The sequence below is a fragment of the Triplophysa rosa genome, linkage group LG7 (assembly GCF_024868665.1).
Source record: "Triplophysa rosa linkage group LG7, Trosa_1v2, whole genome shotgun sequence".
NCBI classification, from domain to species: Eukaryota; Metazoa; Chordata; class Actinopteri; order Cypriniformes; family Nemacheilidae; genus Triplophysa; species Triplophysa rosa.
In genome coordinates, this window is record NC_079896.1 from 13572137 (window position 1) to 13591583 (window position 19447).

General features: G+C 37.7%; 1 protein-coding gene across 2 annotated transcripts; it reads right to left on the minus strand.

Annotated features, from left to right (window-relative positions):
* Positions 1 to 43: 43 nt before the first annotated feature.
* Positions 44 to 19418, minus strand: stat2 (signal transducer and activator of transcription 2). 2 transcript variants are annotated; one of them, XM_057337307.1, is made up of 24 exons: positions 19219 to 19417; positions 18063 to 18194; positions 17763 to 17910; positions 17580 to 17675; positions 17409 to 17501; positions 17252 to 17330; positions 17057 to 17133; positions 15136 to 15287; positions 14885 to 15043; positions 14718 to 14807; positions 14174 to 14233; positions 13808 to 13828; positions 13193 to 13286; positions 12859 to 12906; positions 12457 to 12540; positions 12275 to 12373; positions 12024 to 12159; positions 11870 to 11922; positions 11695 to 11789; positions 11443 to 11582; positions 11127 to 11315; positions 8152 to 8206; positions 4714 to 4766; positions 44 to 4137 (listed from the first exon to the last, which is right to left on the minus strand). In XM_057337307.1, exons 2-24 carry the CDS (start codon positions 18191 to 18193, stop codon positions 3758 to 3760), a joined length of 2532 nt encoding a protein of 843 aa, XP_057193290.1. In that variant the 5' UTR covers position 18194; positions 19219 to 19417; the 3' UTR covers positions 44 to 3757. The 2 variants fall into 2 exon arrangements, with proteins under 2 accessions (XP_057193290.1, XP_057193291.1); XM_057337308.1 differs by having other exon boundaries at positions 3932 to 4137; positions 4714 to 4798; positions 19219 to 19418.
* Positions 19419 to 19447: the final 29 nt, after the last annotated feature.

A 19447-nucleotide genomic window follows, 5' to 3' on the forward strand; every position in this document is an offset into this window, starting at 1 on the left:
GAGCAAGTGTGATGTCACCAAAAACACCATTACTGAAGACACCTATATTTCCATAAATTTTATTAATAAAAAAAAGACAAGAGTTTCCAGATTACAAATCCATAATTAGTTTGAAAATTATTAATAGATAAACTGAATATACATCATAGTGGAAATGTGACAAATCAAACAAATAATGAAGTGAATTTTGGCTAACTGTAATAGAATGGATACTGACTGGTTCAACTTTTTTAATTTTAGCAAACTGTTAACAAAATGATTATGAGAGAGATATGCCTGACTATATACAGTACATGGCATAGAATTCTATCCAGTTATCACATAAACAAACAACACACACACAAAAACATGCTCTACGAATATAAATTAATAAATGTCTACAAAGCCATGAAGAAAAAAAAAGTAAAATCATTTAATTTAGCAAGAAATCAGAAGCATTCTATGCTTTCAAATTTCCACTGAAGTGCATTTCTACGCCATTCTCTGCCAATGGCAGTATTATCAAGCATACATTCTGACTCAAAATTCACGTAGTAAAGGATTACTTTACTACGTCAATGAGGGGATAAAAGTACATTTCCAGGTCACACATACAGAAATTCCTTGATCAAATCAAGTCTTTCATTATGGGAACAAATAAGCAGATTGACAAACCACCACAACTGAGATAAAACCTTACCATTGACTAAGTTTTTTAATTTTTGAAAGTGCAAATAAATGAAGTCCCAAATAAAAGCACCACTTCCTGTTTTACCAAAGCTATAAATAGTTTCTGACCAATCATGATTTGTAAATGGTGAATCAGCTATTAGTGCAGGAAACAGGAAAATTTGACACTTCTATTTCCTTGGGCTTGTGCAATTTAGTAAAAGCCATCGAATGCTTTTTTTAATCATAAAAAAATCCAGTTGACTTGCAATAAAAGTAGAGTATTGCGAGTAACACATTAAGGTACTTCCCAACAATATGCCCAATAGACCCCTTTACGGCCGACGTCACGAATACGTCACGGCGCTAGCTGGAGGCAAAACAAAGGGAAAAGAACTGGAAGCGGGCCAATACAAACCAGCACAGATTCGGCTAAATAAGGAGTTTAAAATATCATCTTGTTGTGTTGTTTCGTGCCACAATCGACAGAATACAGTCTCCAATTTGATATTTTAACACGTAACGTTTAAAATATCATCTTGTTGTGTTGTTTCGTGCCACAATCGACAGAATACAGTCTCCAATTTGATATTTTAACACATAACGTTACCTGCTGCCATTGCCAAACAAAAACACTGGCGACAGCTATAGTTAAACACAACAAAATGAGCTGACCAGTAGAAATTATCATCAAAATTGCTGGCGTTTTCACTGTAGACTTTATATCACTTAATGTTAAATAAACCCCTGTCTTTTGTTGGTATGGATTATGGTTTGGGTATGTGTCTAAAAAATTATCATGTTTGCCCACCTAATCACAACAACGGGGGAACAAGTTAAGTTATTTTCCGTTTTAGCGCATATATAAGCTAACTTTGTTAGCAGTTAGCCAACGACGGGAGACTAATCATAAAGGAAACTGTTTGCCGTTGCTGTTTGTACAGTTTTCATAAGTGCATTAGTAGATTTGGGGAGAGAAAACAGTGAGTAAGTTCATGTTATGTCTCAAGTGTGTTAAGTAGTTGCATTTGGTACCGTTTGCCACTGTGAGTATATAAGCATCTAAAGACATATACGTTCTCATTTTCTCTTTCCTATACACGCTTGGTTTCTTTAAGTGGTATGTGTAGATGTCAGACCACTTAACTGGTATGGAAGGTAATACGGACAGTTCGTCCGTCTATTAAGCGAGTGTATATAGGTTGGGCAATCTGGTTCCTTACGTTAAAGTTCACATTTTCAACAACAGTCACAGTCCCAGGCAGTTACTGACCAAACACATTCAAACTAAATCGGATTTTCTCCAGTCATTAGCTGCGTTTACATGGACCAATGTAATCTGATTAAAAATCCAATCCGAATGAAAACGCTCCATATAAACACGTCAATCAGATTAAAAATGCCCAAGCTGATTGAAATTTTAGTCGGATTGTAAAGGGTGGTTTATCCCGTTTGTAATCCGCTTGATAGGACATGTATACACTTGATCAGATTGAAAACCGAAGTAGGAAATTGTGCGCATGTGCAAAGACGACGCTGGCTCGTATAGACGTAAGGGCGTATGAAGCACGGAACGGAGCAGCTGCTGATAAAGAAACCAAAAACCATAAATGTGACAAAGCGGTACAAATTTCCATATGCTTGTCATCTCTAAATGAACATATTAATGTTTCTATGCATTTAAAATGTCTTTTAATGAGTTTTTAACCGCAATTTCTCAGTTCCTTTTTAAAACATGATACATTTGCAGATGTACAAACATCCTGTAGGCTAAAATATCTAACGTAATCATAAAATTTAATTTATATGTGTAGTAGGCTACCGAAAATTTTTTTTATTTATCGTTTACTTATATGTGCTTTGGAAGGATTAACTGTTTTTACCATGGTAAATTGCTGTAACGACCTTGCTCCATTGATATGTAGAGATTATTTCGCGTTTATGAATTGTACATTACTGTATTATGCTAGTGTCTGTGACATAAAATAAACACATCTGTGCTTTTAACATTGTTTGAGGAGCCGTTTTGGGAATATTATAATGATACCTGCGTCCACCCTGCCCGTCTCTGTTTATATCGTTAATGCTGATATATGAATCCGCATATCATCACTTCTAAAGTTCGGTATTAGCTGTTGTTGCTAAACATTTATTTAATTATTGTTTGCCTGCAGACGCTCTGGTGGGTCTGGTGGGCTTTAGTAAAGCGGCCAGGGGAATCTTTCTGCCTCCACCTATGCTCCACCCACAAAAACATGCCACAATGTTTACTAACAAAAAGGGGCCTAATAGTGATTTTAAAAAAAATAAAGTAGAGGTTAATGTTCTAACAGAATGCAAGAGAAAACTTTGCTTGTCACTAGACATTTACAATTTCACAGGTAATTTTAGGTAAATCTAGAATAAAAATCACTGCTATAGTTTTTCATTGAAAAATATCATGTCTTGCAGATATATAAAGTCTCATCTTACTATTAGAAGATTACAATAGTAGCATCATAAACATTACTCTTGTTACAAAAGTAACATTGTGAAATAAAGAATCAAGCATCTGTTTAGGATATTCCCACAAATAGATTAAGTGTTAAAAATGGAGACAAATGTGTTTTACAATTCACTTCAATTAAATAATTCCACTTGTGAGTTAATTCTATATTATTACACAGCGCTCTTGAATACTTGATTCTGACGGGCTAGTCGTGACATTCCAAGGTCTGTTATTCCCTCATAAGTGCTCAAAACTATTAACAAAGGGTCATCCGGGGACTGTGAGTCAGTTTAATATTACACAAACTCAACATAAACATGCACAATTAATACGTGGAACCATGTAAAGATGGCTGCTTATCGCAGAATATACCACGACGGGGTGATCAGGACCCAACGTGAAGCGATTACCAAATAATGATCTGACAGATATCACCACAGAAACATCTGTGTTGTTCATGAGATTCTCACAATTCCCCAATGCCCGATTTACATAGCAGGTGTTAACACATGACTAGTGCTTCAATAAAGTGTATAGTTTCAGTGAGCCAGATATTTGTGAATTATATACGAACGTAAATTAAAATAAGCTGGTCATGGGTTATGAATTAAAAGCAAAAACTCAGGGGGTTAGTGGATTGCCAAGCGAATAGCTAATTTCCTCCACAAAATTATCTAAAATAAAGCTCTCTTGATCTTCCAGCAAAAAGCGACGGTTTACTTCATTCAGCATGTTTGGACTGTTTAGAAAATTTCGCAATGCATCACTACCATCTGTGTCTGGTGACAGTGCTTCCGGAAAAAGGTCTTCCACATTTATTTGTGGAGGAGTGTCTTGGAGGCCCGATGATGAAAAGTGGCTAAATGTATCCGCACAGCTGCTAAAATCGTCTTCCAATATGCTGTTGACTAAATCGGCATCAGTGGGAAAGCTGGGGAACATTGGTGAGTTTTCGGACCCTGGGAGCACGTCATCCCTGTCCAACTCAGAACCAGGAGAGTCTTAAAAAAATTAAATAAGAGAAAAGAGGGAAAGAGTTGTTTTAGATCAGTGCAGTAATATAACAATAGCGACTTCTAAATGACCCTAACAAAAAGGTCGGTCCCAAATTTTGACTGACAATGTCCTTTTTGGTTGAAATTAGTAACTGCCGTCTTGCAATGGGCTTTAATCAGAAAATCAGTGTATGTAAAAGGCATTCAACCTGAAGGGATAACTCAAGTCATGCATCCATACTCAAAAATCTCTTACATTCGTTATTGAATGATTTTGTGTGTTGTATCGAAGCAGAGAAGGATAAATACCCACAGACACAAAACAGTCAAAGCCCATTAAACAATCTGAAGATTCCCTCATGCACTCTACATCACATGCACTTGGGTGGGTAGGATGAGATCAGGGAGACTGTAAACAAGTTGCTAAATGTAAGAGGACTATCTGAAGAAATTTTGTTTGGTCTCTTTATTTGAAAGTAACAGACAGGAGAAGAAAAATCCAGCCATTGATCATGCAAAGAGTAAGAGTCATGATAGGGACGTGCTGATTGGCTTGAGGGGCCGTGGAGGCGGGGTACTCACCGCTGTACTGTGGGTCAGAAACTGGCTCCTCCCTGGAGCTTGTACTTCCGTTCCTGCAGCAACCGAGCATAGAGCACTCAGTTTACTATGGAGATCAGTAAACCAATAAACTATGACTATTTCTACCAGAGCACAACCGTTTAGCCCTGAATTTCATCAAATCAAATGTATGGTACAGAAATGTTTAAACATTGTGCAGAAGTCTAAAGATGCAATTTTAAAAGTTGTACAAGTGTCACAAAGTACACAAATAGAAGTGATTTACAGCTAGCCTACAGGGAACCTGTTTTTACTGATCCAGCATTACCTCTATGAAAGCCAGCATGCACCTGCATGTGTGCAAAACATTGCCACTAATTCAAACAAATGCTGTTTGTCACACAAAGCATCAATATTAAAGATCGGGTATCATGCCATGTCATGCATTCTGACTTCTTTACACTGTTAAACGTGCTGGCTTCTCATGCTTAACATGGTCAACTTGTTAAAAAACGAGTTGGACTTTTGACGTAGTATTTCTGTACTTGATACACTCCCCCAGCACTCCAACTTGTTTCGGAAAGTTTTTTTATAATTCTGGATCCCTGTGTCGTCACAGGGATCCTAGTCCTTTTATTGGCCATTCTCTCAGAAAAGCAGGGCAAGGCGAAAGAAAGAGCCCGCCCACGAGCCAACCGATGAGCGAGACCCGCTTACCATGAAGATTATCTATGCTGCGTCAAGATGGGCTGCAGCTCGTTCCTCTTGCGATAGTGAAGTTTAGGTGTGTCTGTTTGTTCACGGCATTTCAGTGATGGATGTTATATAAACGGTGGATATAACGATGGATTTGGAGATCGTTTGAAACTAATAGTAGTGCTGTATTACTCGAGTCCGGACTCGAGACGTTTTTTAATGGTCTCGGACTTGTCTTGGACTCGTTGGTATTTGAACTCGGACTTGTCTCGGACTTGGTCATTGGTATCGCAAATGTTCTAGTCGGTCTCGTCCGAGTCCAGCGATATATGTTTTATTTTCTCCTTCAAAACAAAACATTGATAGAGCACTATTCTTGTGATCCGAAAACTAATGATCCGAAAACTGTTGCCGACTCTCGACTCTAGAACGAGAGCTGCGCATGCTCATAAGTTCTCTTTTCACACAGCAGTTCAGTTCAGTGTGTGCTGTTGTTGTAACTAAATAACTCCGGTATATTGGTTCAAGTCCGCGGGACTGTCATGCACGCCAGAAAGTGAACAACTGAATTAATTTGTGGATAATATTAAGTGTTTACGGGAGACGCTAAACGGGAACGATTCAGCTGAACTGGTTCCACCGGTTCACTAAAAAGAAAGAACTGGTTCAAATGAATGATTCGTCCGCGGCGCGAACCAGCATCAATCATTCATCAGGCACGATGTCAGCGAGCAGCGGCATAATACAGATTGGTTTTACAAACCATAATAAATATATCGACAGTGCGCTTAAAAGGAAACTTTTTGCAACAAAACTTTCCCCGAAACATGTGGGACAACATCCAATTTCGTAAGACACCTGCAAAGGCATCACAAAGAGAGGTAAGTTAATGCCATGTTTCAGAGTTAGCATTGCATTTGAGTATTTTAGAAAGTTTGGAAAGTAGGGCTTGAAGATAAGATTGAGCGTATTTTTATTGTCATTGTGATGAACATGTTATTTAAGGATGGGCACCGACGTGCTTATAAACGTGCTTATAAACGAGCCGTGGAGCCTTTGCTCTTTCTAGCGGCTCCTCTATCGAACACGCACGTGCACGGGCAGGCGCACGCACGCACACACACACACACGCACAAAAGTGTTCATTGCTGCACAACCTTGCTGTTAGGAGGGCTGATAAAAAAGTTCCTTAAAAAAGTAATAAACAGTTACACTTCGGCTTTGTGACTTTAGTGCTATACCTATATAGTAAAAATAAAATGACCTTATTTTATCTGCTTTTTGATCATTACAAACAATACTGAAAATGATTATCTTAGAATAGAAGATATGCTGTCTCTTGCATCACATAAATTATCAATAGTTAAGTATGTGGTCTTGTAGTCATGATTTTTTTCTGTCTCTGTCTTGACTGTGTCAATTGGACTTGGTCTTGACTTGGACTCGAACCTCTCTGGACTTGGACTTGACTTGGACTCGAACCTCTTTGGACTCGGACTTGACTCGGTCTCGACTAGTCCTGGTCTTGGACTCGACAATGGTGGACTTGACTACAGCCCTAACTAATAGATGGCACGGTCCCAGTGCTAAAAGATGCCGGACATGAACTGCACGCGGTAAGTCAAACTAAGTCATACGTCTGTGTTTTGTTGGCAATCGGCGTGTACGTGCATAATGTACAAAACAGGAAGGGATTAATGTGATGATGTGATGCTTGCTCGTGCTGTAGTTCCGTCCCACTCTCCCCACTAGTCCCACCTCTAGCAGCTCGTGTTTTTACGGAAATAATCGCACAGCTATATCTCTCTTTAATACATTTGATCAAACTAAATACTCTTCGAAGATACAACGTATGCAATACTACTGTATAGGCACTCAAGATTAATATGAGATTGGCAGAAACTGCCTGTGATGCGCGATCTTTAAACAGCTTTATTGTTATTTGCTTTAACATTGATGCACTGTATGCACTTCATACTGAATGGACCCAGTCCTTATAATTCATTCATAATGTCCATTCCACTCTTTTTGCATATTTCTCTTCTCATTTTCTAGAACTCAATCTTCCTCTCTATTTATAGTCATGGCAGACCTGTTATTTATACTGCATTATCACTGTACAGCACACCTTTCCTATTTACATTGCCTGTCAACTGCACTGTACTGTGCTCCTGTTTCTATACATAGAGCATTTGCATTTACACCCTTTCATTTGCACTGTACTTTGAACAATGTCACATTGAATCTAATCTAAGCAGTAAACAAAAAAACTATTAATGCTAAGCTTGTCATAGTATTATAGTGATGTTATACTGTAAGTGTGTGTTTTTTGCACACACTTACTCTTTCCTCTCCTGTCTTTCACAGAAATCGACCCATCTGTTTGTGATTGCTAAGAATAGTCACCAAGGATATAATTTAAACTTTAAAACCTCTAGGGGGAGCTGTCTGCTCTGTTTTCTGATGTTTTTTGTGACGTTCCATTGTAATATCCAATGTGCTTCAATGTAAATCACTAGTCTGTGGGGTTTGTGTACACAAGGCTTTATCTTGATGATGCGGTAGATAGGGAGATTTTCTTCTATCAAGTTTGTATCTTGTCAAGGTTTGTGTTATCTTTGTTTTTCATCTAATTATGCAACTACTAATAGATTCTAGGTGAATATGCAAACACTTTCCATGCATCACATGAAAAAACAACAGCACATGCTTCTGAAATGCACATACCACAGCAAAAAAAGACAATAAATAAAACAAACTTACTCTTTAGAGACAAATACCAGTTTGGTTCTGAGGTACTTCAGGTAAGGATTCTCATCTGAAAAAGGAGCAAGATTAAGGTTAGATTTGATCAATTAAGTATTGGGCATGCCATGTAGTGAAACAGATTTATTGGTAATGCTTGCTAAACATCAGACTGACAGCAGTTTACAAAAAATAGAAGATGCTACCCCCTTAACAAATTGACTGCAAAAACATTTGCATTGTTTTGCATTGGGGCTGCACATTTTGTTCACACTCGAGTAAAAACAAAACAAAAAACTCTTTTCATTGACTCCCCATTGAAAGTAAACAAAGACAAATAGGTCTTGTTGTATTTATATAGGTCAGGTATAGTGCTGCAACGACGCGTCGATTACGTCGACTACTAAAATACGTCGACGTGCGTAAAATGCGTCGACGCTTCGTATTATTTACGTTTATCTGCTGTAATAGCAGTTTCTGTTCCCGGGCGTGTGTAAAGTAATCAGCAGAACAAGAGAAAGTATAATACACCCGACAAAAAGCGATCGAGAGCCTCGGACGCAGTAAGTTAGTGAATGGACGGAGGAATTCCCCCTAACGTTAAGTTACCCCCGGAATGCGATCATCACAGCATGGACACGCAATCACAAACGTACGGAGAGGGGCACGTAGATGTAGACTTTCATAATAAATTACTTTTTTGTAATGTAAAACTACGCTTTACATTAATGATTTACATTAACGCTATTGTACTAGTGTAAGTTAGTGTATGTGAATCTTTGCAGATTGTGACCCTGCATAAATTACTCTTAAACTTCAAAAAGGACTGACTATCATGAAACCACCAATGCACTTTTTATGTCATTCGATAGCTTTATGCGAGGAATAAACCAATATAGCATAATTAAGAAACTCTGACCTCCGCTGGTGCTGTCTGTCAATCTCCAGTCAGCATGCTTGTGTACGGTGACGGTCAGGACGCTACTCTTTCCAACATGTTCCAATGTTTTCATTATTCTTCATAATGACAAGATGATAGTCTATGGTTTTGTTTAAAATGTATTTTGCTAGAGACTGTGAGTTAACGTTACTCGCTGAGTATAGCTTAGCTTATTAGAAGCACTGGAAGCGGTCTGAATATGTTGCATCTTCATACGAAATAACTCTTTTTAAACCTCTGATTTAACTGTATACTGTCGGATTGATGCAACGCACTATGTGTTAAACATGTAACATATCATCTCTTCTCGTTGTGTTCTAACTATTATTTACTTTGGGGAGCAAAATGATCCCCGGGACTTCAGAAGGAGTAGGTGCTTTAAGCGCATCATTGTGCGTCCGGGATGCGCATAACTGTAAATAACGAAGCGAATGCATTAAGCGCATCATTCTGAGTTCCGGGTGCGCGGGCTCGCTTTAACGCCACTCTGCATTAGAGTCTTTTATACGGTGATAGTTTTGTACAATAAACAGAGACAGATAGTAGTATTTTACTTTTACTCAATTATATTATGAGACTGAAAATAGAGTCGGATATTACTTGGAGGAAAAAAATACAGAGCATATATCATGCTCTAGTATTTCATATACACATTTTTTAATGTTTTTACATTTACATTTAGTCATTTAGCAGACGCTTTTATCCAAAGCGACCTACAGATGAGGGAAACAATGGAAGCAATTGGAACAACATAAGGACAACAAAAAGCATAAGTGCAATAAAACATTTTTTTTACCTTTAATACAGTACTTAAGTACATAAAAAATCAGTATTTCTTTTACTTTTAAAATTAAAACTACTTAATTAAAAGAAGATGGTGATTGTAATGTAAACACGGATTAAAATGTTAAAACAACAATATTTATTTATAAAATGTAGTGGAGTAAAAAGTATGATTTGCTTTATAATGTAAGAAAATACTAGAATTTATTGTTTATTTGCAAAGTTTGCCAAAGGATTAATAAAGTAATCCAAAAAATCTTTATTAGATTAATAAAAAATAATAATCGTTAGATTAGTCGACCAATCGAAAAAATAATCGTTAGATTAGTCGACAATTAAAATAATCGTTAGTTGCAGCACTAGTCAGGTATATTCATATCTTATTTTGCCACTTTAGTTGCAAGAGGGTCTCAATTCATCTTTTCATCAAATGTTTTGAAAGCTGGTCACGGTTAAAGGGATAGTTCACCCCAAAAATGACATTTCTGTCATCATTTTAACCTCTTGTCATTTTTTACTCACTCTCAGGTTGTTTCAAACATGTATCAATTTCTTTGTTATGTTGAACACAAAATTAGATGTTTTGAAGAATTTAGGAAAACAAACAAACATTTCATTTTTCCTACTTTGGTAGTGAACGATGTCCCAGAACTGAAAATGGCTAACATTCTTCCAAATAACTGCGGTACCCATTCACTTCTCTTGCATGGACGCAAAACCAATGCAGGCCAATGAGTACCGCCGTTGTTCAGTTACCAAAATTCTTCAGACTATCCTCTTTTTTGTTCTGAAGAAGAAAGAAAGTCTTACAGGTTTGACATGATGAGAGGGAGAGTTTTGGGTGATTTATCCCTTTAAACTCTGCCAGAAGACCAGAGTCAAGCCCCGTTCAGACCACCAGTGACACCCAGCGACAAAGCGAGGCGATGTCATTCATTTCAATGGTAGCCTAGCGACATCCAGCGACACGAGCGACCATTGGCGACAGGAAGTGGGCATGTCTAGCGACTCGACAAAGTTAAGATTTGCTCAACTTTATGCAAATGATGAGCGACTTTCGGGAGCGACTACCAATAGGAGTACAGCAGCGGAGCTCACATCATCCGTCTCTCGTCTGTTACTGCAGGTTTTTTATATATATGTTTCTAGGACAACCAAAGCTAGGAACGCCTTCTAACAACCTCGTAGCGAGAGACTGGCGACACAGTCGCTGGCAGTCTGAACGCAGCTTAAGACCTTTGAGTTTCGGTGTGTAGTTGACAACACTCACCTCCAGTCTTTTCGCTGTAATACTTGCCGAACGCCTGGTCTTTATGAGTATTGGGGTATAGGTAAGAGAGCGGGTTAACTGGAATGTTTTCTGCTTGCATGATCTGAAAGTTGAGAATGATGTTGGGTAAAGCAATCTGCTTCAGGTCTGTGCCTGTAAACGGCTGCACTGCACGCACATTTGGTGTGCCTGAATGATAAAGAAAAGAACATTGAAAAGTGTTGTTGACAAAGATGCGTTTTTGACAGAATTGCAATGTTAACAAAATGAAAAGAGTAGTATGTCTTTTTATAGAACAGTACGTTTGAAGGTTTACCGTTGTTGGAATACTCCACCCAGCTGAATGTGATTCCACCATCTCTGATACTCTCACTAAAACGCAGCAGGAAAGTGCCATGCTGTTTCTTCTTCAACAAAACTTTTTCCTTCCCCTTACTCACGAAACCCATTATAGACCTATGGGCACACGCATACGGGCATTAAAAACACCTCCCCACCATCTATACGTTCATCCCTCATATCCCCTATCTAACTCCAGTTAGGGTGTTTCTAATGTATCCATCCGTACCCATCACTCCAAAGGTCAGACAGGTAGGTTTTAACCAGGTTGAGAACACCATCTAGCCACACCCACAGGGTAAAGTTTGTACCAGGTATGTTCTCCTAAAACAAACACAGGAGTAAAACAAACACATACATGCTAATGGACATTTAAAAAAAAGCTTGTGTTTATCTGTTCTTACCTTACTGAACCTTGCCCAGGATATCGTACAGTTGTCATAACTGCTTTGTTTACCTGATTTATACATACATTTACATTATTATCAAAGAGAAGAATACTGGTCTCCATTTGCAAAGTTTTACATTTTGTTAATCAAAGATGTTTTGCAAGCTTACCGAAGAGTTTGATGGCGAGGGTCTCCAACTGATCACTGTCCAGACCACGGTTTCCACATGAGAGAAACTGCCAACTCAACATCTCCCCAAACTGTGGCCACGTGGCTACAGGAGAGCTCTCAAAAAATGTAACGTTCTAGACGCAAAGTGAACAGTTATGATGTGAAATACATGTTTTCCTTTATTATTGCTATGATCATTTGCAAATAATGCAAACAAACCATAAACCATGTATAACTATTGCTTCTAACCTTGGGATCTGAGCACAGCATGTTAAACCACAAAACAGACGCCCAGGCGCTTTGCTGCTGACTGGAGTTTGAAATGACCACAAGAGGAAGAGAAGAGGTCTAAGAGACAGAAAGGAGATACGATTAGAACATTTTTGTGCAAGGTCTCTGCAACAGGAATGCTTTGAATGAGGATGTTTCACCTCCAAGGACACAGACAGGCCTTGATAGTCAAACTGTGTCTCAAAATGTATTTTGTGCAGTTCTTCTGTCACACTCAATAAGAGCTGTAAGAACAGACAAAAAGAGACATAATACAAAACATATACAGAACAACACCTATTGCCTTTCCATTAAATTTTAAACTTAAATTAAATCAAAATCTATACAAAATGTATTTAATATTAAGTTATTTTTACATGAAGTTAAATTCAATTAGCCCTAAAATGCAATATTTTGTATAGTTAGCGTTCAAACTAACTATAAATTGTATTAAAAACTAAAATTGTTCATCAGAAGAAACATTTATATTTTATCGTATTTTCAGAACTGTTATGTAACGAGTTTTATTTGGGGTTTATTTTTAATGACATCCGTAAACTTACATCACTGATTCCTTTTCCTCCACCACCAACTTTCTGATCTTTCAAAGTCTGAGAACAAACACAAACAGTCAGTAATTCTATGTTAACTTTATCATACACTTACAAAAACTTTGTAAAAGATTGACGACAATATTAGTAGTTTCCAATAGTACAAGACAACTGGACAGGACAGGTGTTCGTTATATGAAATGATAAAAACAAACAGGTTAGCACCCAAACCCCACAGCAGTAACTCGAGGTGATACAGGATTTCATCACTTTACGGTCATATTACTGTTTTTATAATGGCAATCATGCTGAAAATGGATCTATTTATTTCACTTTTATCACTTACCAAATGTCTGAAATCAGCCACCATACCCCCATTCAAACTTTCAGTCATGTTAAGGGCTTTACTTAAAGTTCCCAGAACGTTAAACCTTCGAAACCTACGAGAAACACACATGGAAGGGTGGAAGTCAGGCCTGATATCACTTTTACAGTCCTGCATCTCTTCATGCTCTGAAACTCTACATTATTACTTATATCATTCTCATTTCATAAAACAAATTAAGGCAAAGTGATTAGAAAATGTATTTTTCTGTCCTCTTTTTTCTTTGTATTTTACTGTTCTTATCCAAATGTTTGGCTTGCTAATCATATGCTGTCGAACACCATGGCACGCTACTGGAATGAGAGATCATAGGACAAAGTGGCAAGTTCGATGTTTGTGATTGCAAGGGTGTGCCAGAACAAGCATCACATTTTATGGTTTGAAAAACTGCATGACACCTGGCAGCTATTTTTATGGTTTAAATGCATGCTGTAATATTTTCCATTGTAGACTCATTATGCAGCTGGTTTCCATTTAAAGATGATAATGAACATGACTATGAATCTTTCTGTTTTCAGTTACGGTGCAAGTTGACAAAGAACAAGTACTGTAAGTGTTCAGTAAGGAGACACTTACCCTTTTAATTTTGCAGCAGCCCTAAATCAAAGTACAGGGTGAAGAGAACAACGAGAGACAAAGAAAGTAAGAAATTTAAAGGGAAATTTATTGAAAGTTGCACACCTTAATTGCACAAGCTTGATTATAGTAGCTTACTTGCTAATTAGTCACAAATCTGTTTAAACAAGATACTGAAATATCACTTGTTGTCATTGTTAACATAGATTGTTTCTTCCTCATGAAACTCTGAGCTATTAGCCATCAAACCATTCAAATCTAACCAGCAAACACAATCAATTTCCATCTCAGAGTATTTGACTCTTAGGTCTGAAAAAGACACATTTGAATAAACAAAAAGAGAAGGAAAACAGGCAGATATCTTACTTCTCAATGAAGACGTTCACTTTCATAAAATGGTTGAGCTCTGGAACTTTATACAAGAATCTGAACAGAATATAAAAGGTGAAACCATTTTCTGTGTTCCTGTCTTTACATTAACAAATAGAAAAAGATTGAATGTTTTTAATAAAAGGACAGTGTTTTCAGACGTGCTTGTGATTTCTGATGTTATTACAAGAGTTATTATAATGTTACAATTGTTATTACAATGTTATATAAGTCAACAATGGCCACACTCATTCAGAATTCTTAAGTACTGAGTCAGTCCACACACCCTAGGCAGTGGGCACATTGACAGAAATTCAACAAAAACCAGGACTGATTCACATGAACAAAGATTAAAAATGAGCCAAAAAAGCACTTTAAAACTAGTAGGGGGCATATGCAGGACATCATGCTAATATTAACAAAAGCTGTTGAACCTATGACAACAACTAACCATTAGTGTTGTAAATATGAAGTTATGGGCAAAACTGATGTGCATTCTTTTACACTTAATGTGTTGTGTGTTGTGTAATGTTAAAATTACCTGACTTTTACTGAGAACTGGGAATTTGTGCGTAGCATCAGTGGCCCTCGACCTTGAGATATGGTTGGCTGAGACTCCACCACAAATGCGCTGAAAAATGACACATTACAAATAATGCAATATACACGCACCAAAGCTGAATACGCCCTGTATGTGTTGGGGTGTACCTCTTCAGCAAACGAGTCAGGAGACCTTCTGTCGCTTCCTTTAAGGGTGCTTTTTGGACAGAGATGGGGTCATTTACATAGGTCATCTTCCCCCCCAGCTCATCAAGCTTCTGTAAGAACTTCAGAAGCTGAAACATACACTCTATTGTCTGAGTGAACCTTAAAAAAAGACCACAAAGAGATTAGAAATGGATTCAAACTGGCCTTACAAATGTAAAATGAGCTGTGCTGCTATGGAATGTCTGGATTACCATTTCTCTAATTGTTCCAGACTTGTATCATCTGAAGCACCAATGCAAGATGTCTGTTGCCTCCGCTTCCAGTCCACCAGTTCCTCGTCTACGAGCACCGAGCACAGGCAATTCGCAGAGTTCATCATAGTCGAAATATCAGACAGGAATTTCTGAGGCAAGAATAAAAGACCGGGAACAGAGAAAAGACAAGGATGTTAACAGTACAGACAATTATCAGGGAAACTAGAATAGAATGTTTTATGTAAAACAGATTCTATAGATGGTTTCCGTGGCTACAACATAAACAAACGTTATGTGGCCCAAACCTAACTTCCAGTAGATCTCTGCAAAGAATCTATAATATAATATGTGACCCTGGACAACAAAACCAGTCTTAAGTAGCACGGGAACATTTTTAGTAATTGGCAAAAATACATGGTATGGGTAAAAATTAACGATTTTTCTTTTTGCCAAAAATCATTAGGATATTAAGTAAAGATCATGTTCCATGAAGATATTTTATAAATTTCCTACTGTATATGTATAAAAACTTTATTTTTGTGAGTGGATGGCCTGCTACAGTGCCTCAGATTAACAACTTCAAAGGCGATTTTCTCAATATTTCGATTTTTTTGCACCCTCAGATTCCAGCTTTGTAAATAGTTCTTGTTCCGCCAGATAGTGTCCTATCCTAACAAACCATATATCAATAGAAAGGTTATTTCTTCAGCTTTCAGATGATGTAAAAAACTCAATTTCGAAAAATTGACCCTTAATTTTGTCGTCCAGGGTCACATATATGCTAAAATATTCATATAAATTAAATATAAAATAAATTGTTATATTATAACTCTGGGCGTGTCCGATGAAACAGTCATACCTATCAGACCTACTTTCAACTTTTACTCCCTCTCGAACTCTTAGATCATCATCTACATTCTCCTTAGTTCTTCCTCGTATGCGTTTGGCTTCTATGGGATCTCGAGCTTTTAGTTATGCTGCTTCTTATCTGTGGAACTTGCTTCCACAGGTCATTCGCAACAGTGACTCTCTCTCTAGTTTTAAATTTCATTTGAAAACACATCTTTTTAGGCAGGCATACAGGTGACATTTTATGTTTTTTTTTTTTTTAATTGCTGCATGTAAATTGTTTTATGCGTTTTATTTGCTTGTAAGGTGTCCTTGAGTGTCACGTAAGGCTCCCATAAATAAAATGTATTATTATTATTATCATATTCCCTTATTCACTGTAGTTTACCTTTTTTGTCATGTAATTTACATGTATGTGTTTTATTCCGTGATAAATCCAAATTCTGCAATCGAAACCTTAATATATACCTACAATATACACTCCCCGTCCAAAAAAAATGAATCACCAACTGGTTTTAACTAAGCAAATATGTAAGAGCCTCCCATTGGATTGGAGGTCTAGGTTCAGCAATGTTATGTGCCCAAAGAATGAGGTCAGCTGACTACCTGAATATACTGAATGACCAGGTTATTCTATTAATGAGTTTTTTCTTTCCTGATGGCACGGGCATATTCCAAGATGACAATGCCAGGATTCATCGGGCTCAAATTGTGAAAGAGTGGTTCAGGGAGCATGAGACATCATTTTCACACATGGATTGGCCACCACAGAGTCCACACCTTAACCCCATTGAGAATCTTTGGGATGTGCTGGAGAAGACTGCGACTCTCCCGTCATCAATACAAGATCTTGGCGAAAAATTAATTCAACTCCGGACGGGAACATTTTTGGGACATTTTGGACATTGCAGAAGCTTATCGAAACGATGCCACAGCGAATGCCTGCCGTAATCAAAGCTAAAGGCAGTCCAACAAAATATTAGAGTGTGTGACTTTTTTTTGGACAGGCAGTGTATAATATAATATACACAGTATATAATACATGAACATGTACAATAAATCCTCTTACCCTCCTGGATTTATCAAGTGCGTTGAGCATCTTTTGGAGTACTTGATCTTGCACCTTCTTTTCCTCTGCTGGGCCAGCTAAAAAAAACACATTGACATGAGCTCACAAATCACTCTTTTCAGATGGAGAACCATATACAGTGCAATAAGATTGACAAAAAGGGAAAGTGTAATAATATATAGTGTGTGATCTCACAGTCCATTTTGTTCGTCTGATATTTAAAATCAAACTCATCCTGCTGCTCCTCCAAACATCTTATATAGTGCTCCATCACCTGTTAAAAAAAAATCATCATCTTTCTCTGAAACAAACACACACAAATGTGCACACAGAATTATAATCAGACACCCACCTCTGCTTTTTGTTTAAGCTCTATTACTTTTTTTTCTATTTTTCTCTGGCTCTCCATCTCCATCGCAGCTGGCTGAACATGCAACGTCTGCACCTGAGATGACAGAATCAGATGATAATGATGCTGACAATTACGATGAAGATGATGATAAAGAGGCTTTTAATAACTCACTTTCTGTGCAAGCTCTGCATCATTCAAGATCTCCTTCTCCTTGGTCAGGAACCAGTGAATAATAACAGCTAGATTATAAGGCTCCTCTTGATACATCTGGAGGCCAACAAACATCGTCACACATCTGTGATTGCTTAAACTTGATCAGCATTAACAAAGACAATATTTACGAGGTGAACAGACCTGAAAATTTTGTTTGTAGCGTCTGAAATTACGCTGCAGTAGGAAACTCTCTCTGTCTTGAGCAAAACGGCTGAACTGGTTATCCAGATTCTCCAAAAGCACCTGAAACAAAAGCACTGCCAGGGAAGGGTCCCGGGATGCACGTTCCCTATAACACAAACACATGATTATTGGTATAGAGTGTGGTTAAATATTGACTAATACAATTCTGATGATGTAACATTCTTAGTACAATTAAGTGATCTATTTTCAGGTAGTTCTGCAGGTTCTACTAGTTTCTCATGCAGGTAAACTGCTTACCAGTCCTGGCCTTCAATCCAGTGTGCCAGGTAATGTCTCACATCCATAGGGAATTCATCTCTGTTGTACAGATCAGAAACTCTCTGCTGATACACTGTATCCAGCTGCCGCAAGTTTTGCCACTGTGACATTCTAAAAACATAATAATGTATGTATGTATATGTTAGATTTAATTTCCGCATAAATGAATACAAGCCCACAAAAATGAATTGTGAAAATTTTAAGCTCACTGAATACATTGCTGGCTATATGTGGAGGAAGGGATTCCTTCTGGCTTTATGTGGAGGAGGGGATTCCTTCTAAGCTAAACATTCTTTGTCTGACATGCTATACCTTATTTGGTCATTATGTTAACCCCTGGACATATGAAAACTTCCAGATGTCTTCTGGTACGTTATATAAAGACTTGTAGTTTCTAAAATAAATGAGTTCAAAAGCTTGATGCCTCTCTGTGTCTTGTTTTTGTGCTCCCAGATCTGCAGAAGAATTCTCTCACAACATCCAACCTATTTCTGATTTGATTTTAAGGGTGATCCAAAACACAGAAAGAAACTTAGTGTTCGAAAAGAACCTGAAGTTTAACAGTATAATAAAGTAAATTAAATTAGAAAGATCCATTGACAACTGGTCTCACAGGTTCAAATGACACTGTGTTGCTGGAAAGCAAATGACATTTTTAATGTTATCATATGACTTCATTATAGTGCATGAGTTTGGACCAAATATTGGCAACTTTTATGGGGGTTTCACGGAGTTTGGCAATTATTAACAGTGTTTGAAAAGAACTGGATTGATATTTTTAAAACATTGCTGTTTATTTTATAAAACACATGAGGCTGAATAAAAATGACAAAATCTTTCATTTTCAAGGAAAGAACACCCACAACATGCACCGCGCGCTTGAGTCCTCTCCTTGCACCATCAACCCCACGCGCAACGTACAGCACACCCCCACAAACAGTGGAAAAATCCAAGCTTTAAATGAGTAGTTGCTCTACTAACTTACGTAACAAAAATATAACACTGCGCTCATGACAGTCATATACATTAGAAGTACTGTGTAATTAATCTCTCACAACGTAACACACAAAACGTAAACACTTAAAACTTATGGCAGTTGTCACAACACAAAATATTCTATCCATTACGGACTTACCTGGAACATTCGACTAGACGTTTAGAGAAGTGGTCGTCAAATCGTAGCTACCGCAACGTTCTTCTGCACACATACAGGCTAGACAAAACACCGCACACTCCCTCCTGTCACGGCACGAGCACCTTCTAACGAATAAATAAAAACACTTCTCAGGAAACCCTTGGCTTTTTAGTCAACCTCCCTCCGCTGTCTCTTCCGACTGAGGGACTCCTGCCCGCCCACTAAACTC